The 5,477-nt window shown below is 38.9% G+C and overlaps 1 protein-coding gene across 1 annotated transcript; it reads left to right on the forward strand.

Annotated features, from left to right (window-relative positions):
• Nucleotides 1-1,181: 1,181 nt before the first annotated feature.
• Nucleotides 1,182-4,474, forward strand: LOC115964850. The gene is made up of 3 exons (XM_031084086.1): nucleotides 1,182-2,817; nucleotides 2,897-2,993; nucleotides 4,462-4,474. Exons 1-3 carry the CDS (start codon nucleotides 2,031-2,033, stop codon nucleotides 4,472-4,474), a joined length of 897 nt encoding a protein of 298 aa, XP_030939946.1. The 5' UTR covers nucleotides 1,182-2,030.
• Nucleotides 4,475-5,477: the final 1,003 nt, after the last annotated feature.

Raw genomic sequence — 5,477 nt, forward strand, 5'->3', positions numbered from 1 at the left:
GACAATATATACATATTTCTTACATAAAATATATGAGTTGGAATTTGGTATAAATATTAAAAATAAAAAGAATATGTAATCTAACAAATAGATTTTCAAAATATTAATTATGTACAAATAATTGACCTCCATCAAAGGAAAATTCTTAAATACTCTCGAAACATGGAGAAATGGTATTCCCTCTTCCCACATTCATGGTAGACCGCACCATAAATTTAATTAGTAGATCTGACCACGAATGTTAGAGTACAAAACATTATTTTTCGTCTTTCGAGAGTACCTAAGAATTACTCTCAATTAAAATAGACTTTGAGCATCCTACAAATAATAAGTTTCCAACAGAGTAGACGTTGTGATTAAATTTCGGAATCCATGTGCCCTGTACAAATAATAGGCTATCAATAGAGTAGATTCCGTGTTTAATTTCATCTTTGGTCAAAATACCAATTAACATTTTTTTTTCCACAATTCAAGAATAAGATTTATAATAAAATTAGAAACTAGATTAACATATGAAAATTCAAGCTAACATTTCCATTAACATAATATAAACAAAATAAATTATATAAAATAATCATTCTTAATACATTTCAACTTAATCTTCTTTTAAAATGAAAGTCGACGTGTTTCAAATCCCAATAATCATCAATGCTTACTTATGTACTAAATTTTAAAAAATCATTTTCTATTTTATTGCAAAACCTAGTTTTGAAAATTCATTAATAAAAAAGTATTGATAGAGATAAACACAAGTATTACTTGTCTTTGTGTCGTCATCCAAAATGTAGCCAAACTTATATCAACTCGTCCAAGAATGAGAGCATACAAAAAAACTCGTTCATTGATGATTGAGTTATATGGTGAAGGGAGTTCTCCATAGATGACATTATCTACAGACAACTAGTGCATGGATGACAAAAATATACTTGGTGAGTTTTGTAGAAAATCCTCTGATGACGTTGAGAATTGTCACCAATGAGTCGCACTGTACTCGCGAGTCAACGAACCTGCACAACAAGAACGAACGGGAGAAAAACCCTTAGAGAGCACCGGTGTGGTGCCGGCCAAAAGTTCTCCGAAGGTCAAGTTAGAATTCGTCCCTTGAGTTATTTTTTAAAGGCGTTAGAGAGGGTCAATTAATCTTACCTTGATTTGCGTGAAAGTTACTCCTTTTATAGCAGTGGAGAGGTGGCTTTTCTTCTTGACCTCCAGATCTTTCCAATGTGGGACTCTGATACCATTTCCCTTATTGGATCTTAAGGCTTTTCCAGGCAATAGAGATTTCGGGCTATGGGCCCTTACTATGTCTGTCCATGATGGGCCTTTAGGGAGCGTGGGTCCCGCTTTACACAGACCAAACAGTACCTATCCGTCAGGCCCATTAAGATAGGCCCACCAGACTAAATCTTACCATCTTCAGTTGCCCCCTTCACCCCAATGGTCCGTCTGTTCCAAGGATCAATGGGGTGACGATCCTAATGTAGGGGCATGACGGGTACTTTAATGACGGAATGGATCCGTGAAACAGAAGATTTAAAGTAATAGGCGGACACAACCGTCAGAATGTATGACGGTTTCAGATCTTTAACCGTCAGATAGGATGACGGGTATCTTGCAGTTTCAGACGGTTTCATATAGTCGACGGTTACCATCTACTGATGCGAGCAGACAGGTTAGCATTTATTAGCATGCCACGTGTCAATCTCTGACTGGCCGTTGTATAGGATCGAAGCGTCGCTTCGTCTTCCGTGTATCTCCTATATATATGAGGCGTCTCAATCTCTCATTTTCGCATTTCCAAACAGAAAACGTCTGTCAGAGAGAACCGTCAACCTTGCCAGAGAAGTCCGTCGAGCACTGGTAACCACCAATTACCACAACCGTCAGCATTACTCCGTCAGGTGTGGTAAGTATTTACTTTAATTTCATATTCAAGTTACATTTTCGACCAAGCAATATTGTTAGGCTTAATATACCCGTCAATGTTTTTAAACCCGTCAAGTCTTAGGTTTCATCATTAATTGTAGGAAATGTCTAGTGCGTCAAGTAACCAATCGGTGGTTCGTGACGGGACGGAATACGAGAATGTATACCCGTCCGGTCATAAAGACCAAGATAGTCCAGGCGAAGATAGGAGTCCGTCTGCATCCTCTTCGTCCTCAACAAGTGAGGATGTGGAGAAAATTGAGATAGAGGGTCCTGACGGGAATCAAGCACTGGAGTCCGTCGTAGGTGCTGATGGACTAAGGCAGTTCATCATGTTACCAGAGTGGACAGTGCATAGGTTCACATCCGTCATCCGGGAGAGACATTTCAGTACCTTTAGAACAAATTTTCAGATACCAGACTACATCCCGATCCGTCTTCCCTACGTGTCGGAGAGATGTTATTATGACGGAGTAGAAGGTGTTGGAGTGTACGAGCAGGTGTTGAAGGCTGGACTTCGGTTCCCGCTCTCTACACTCCATAGGGAACTCTTGCATTACCTGGGACTGTCCGTCACCCAGATTTCTCCAAACGCCTGGAGGGTCTTCATAGCAATGGAGATTCTTTATGGCGCAATGTCGAATGGAGAAAGGAGACTGACGGTCCGTGAATTTCTTCACTGTTACCGTCCAGATGAGATTGATAGATCAAGGGGGTTGTACCGTTTTGCTAGTCGAAGTCCCTTGTTGAAGGTCATCTTTGAGACCCCAGACTCAAATAGAGACTGGAAGAGTCGCTATTTCTTCCTGGAGGGTGACAGGTGGATGAACCGTCCAGGAGAGACGGAGTACATGCCCGTCGATACAACTTGGGGGATAATAAACCAAGCGCGTATGCACCCGTCTTGCTTGTTCCTTTTTTATACACCCGTCCTCTATTATGTGCGTATTTTGACCGTCTCTCTTTGCAGGTAGAGGGCGCCCGCAGGTTAGCCTCGAGGAATTTAGTTTCCTTGAAAAGGTTTGTAGAAAAGCTAAGCCGGACGAAAGGACCTGGGCCAAATCACTGTATCAATTTATTTTCCACGGCATACTTTAGTTTATTGGTGATTTGTTTGTGCTACCACGCGTTTGCATGTAATTTGATTAATTAATAAACTTGGCTAATTAATCAATTAATTCATTACAAGGGTCAATTCGTTTTTGGCCTATCACTTTTATAGCAAAAACATATGAAAGTTTTAAGTCTTGAAATTTTTTAGGACTCCATATTTATATCATTTTCTATATAGTCTACATTCAACTTATATTCTTGCGAGTCTTTATCAATGTACTACTATATCACCACTCAATTGTTGACTTCATTTTGTCACCTTTCAATCAATCTTATTATTGTTGTTAGCATTACATTGTACATATTTTCTTCATAATTTTCTCACTCTTGCCTGTTCACTTGAACATACTGAAGCCATGTACAAGACCATGCATCTTGATTTTTCTTTACATCAAATCCTATATGGTAGACTGTTCATTTCTTGTCAATTTCATGTAAATCCAGTGTGAGAAAAAGTGTGTGTACTAAATATATATATTAATATATTTTCCATGCAATTAGACTCTGAGAACTTGCATGTCCAAGTAAAGTGGCTATCCCAATCCTATGCACCCAATTTGCATGCGGGATGGAAAAAAATTGGTTTAAAACGTGCCTGACAAGTGCATCAAAATTTCAACAATAGCTCTAAACTTTGTACTTCTTCATGATGATTACCTTCTTGTTAACACTGTGTTCATATAATCACACTTTTATCATTTGCGCCACAACATAATTGTAAGATGACAAACAAACAATCTATGGACAAACTCTTGGTCCATACGAAGATTCTCTATGTTTAGAATTATTGAAAAAAATTCCCTCGAAAGAAACAAAAAACAAGTACAATGATATGATAATCCAAGAAAACCTAACAGGTAAAAAAAACGGGGGAGGATTTAATCTAGCCATTCACAATGTAAGACAAATCCACTATGAAAGAATTGAAGTTTTTATAATAGAATTTAGACCACTAATATCCTATTGCTACCTCAAGTAGAAAACTTACTACCATGACCACGTGACAGCTCTGAATCCACAGACTACTTCTTTCTTTGATCCACCGCAACCGCAAATTCTCCTACTTATAACTTTGAGACTCCACTCAAAGGTTTTGGATCTTCTTAAAAGTTTTTTATGCAGCAATTGAAACCACTATCAAGTTCTTGATGCAAATCTTGATCTTGATAGCTCTCTGTGTGTTCATGAAGGTAAACACCTCTAGATCTCATAAAAAATTTAGCACAAATCTTAACAAAGAACTTAGAGAGCTTTTGGGTACAAAACCCTAGATATATAAAAGAGGCACACTCTTCTCTCTCTAAAAAGCCTTTTTAAAAATGTTCTTAGGATTTTCTTTATATACTAGGAGAAGTAGATCTAAAACCCTAATCCTTAATGGGCTTGAATTGCTGTTTAAAAGAATTAATTCAAATTTTGCAGATACGATTCTTGATCGATCCAGCCTTACTTTCGATCGATCGAGCTTTGCAATTTTGCACAATAAGCTTTTTGTAAGGTTGAATTTAATCAACCATTTTATTGGCTTTATTCCGTGCCAAATTTGTTTGTATTTTAGCATTTAGTAACCCTGTATTTAGGTGGGTTTGTTGTAAGGGTAATAAGTGAGATAGAGTGGTGATTACTTAAGAGTGTGCAAGAAAACAGAGACTCGCGGCTTGTTCTCACGGGTGGCTTGCGGCTTTAAGTTGCCAGACGTAGCACACGTGCCAAGCGTACCAGAAGGTGAACAGTCATGCTAGCTGGAGCACTATAGGATAAAACAGGACAACTGGCCATACGGTTATCTCGCGACTGGATCTCGCAACTCAGTCAAGTCGCGAGGTCAAGCTGCGAGCTACCCCTGTTTTGTGAATCCTGACGTTTCACATTCCTCTCTCACTCCAATATAAATACCCCTTGTACCCACAAATGAAAGAGAGCTTCCAAAGAGAATTTTGAGAGAGAAACCCTAAAGAAAAACAAGATTAATTCACCAACAATCTATACATTAGAGTCTCTTCAAATTCCTCAACTCTCTTCCTCTCCATTGTTAAATCCTTGAGAGGCATTTTACCAAACCTTGTTCTCACCATATTCATCACTGTGAGAGGGCTGTTTGGATTTCTGAGAAGCAGTTAGGAAGGAGCCAATCTACATTGTTTGATGCTATGGTCTAGTAGCGGAATCTGGGAAGCTAGAAAAGAAAAAGGTTCGGCGCAACCTCGTTGGAGCAAGAAGCTTGGAGGGCTTAGGTGCACTGGGTAGATTAGGCTTGGAGGGTCTATTGCTGTCCATGTATCCCAACTACATTTTCTAGTGGATTGTTTACCGCTTGGAGAGCGGCGGAGAGGTTTTATGCCAAGGGCTTCGGTTTCCTCTTCGATAACACATCGCGTGTTGTCTTTGTGTTTGCATCTTCCTTCCCTTTTATCTTTGCCTTTTATTATCTACTGTGG

Source organism: Quercus lobata, chromosome 10 (genome assembly GCF_001633185.2).
Source record: "Quercus lobata isolate SW786 chromosome 10, ValleyOak3.0 Primary Assembly, whole genome shotgun sequence".
In the NCBI taxonomy this organism is placed as follows: Eukaryota; Viridiplantae; Streptophyta; class Magnoliopsida; order Fagales; family Fagaceae; genus Quercus; species Quercus lobata.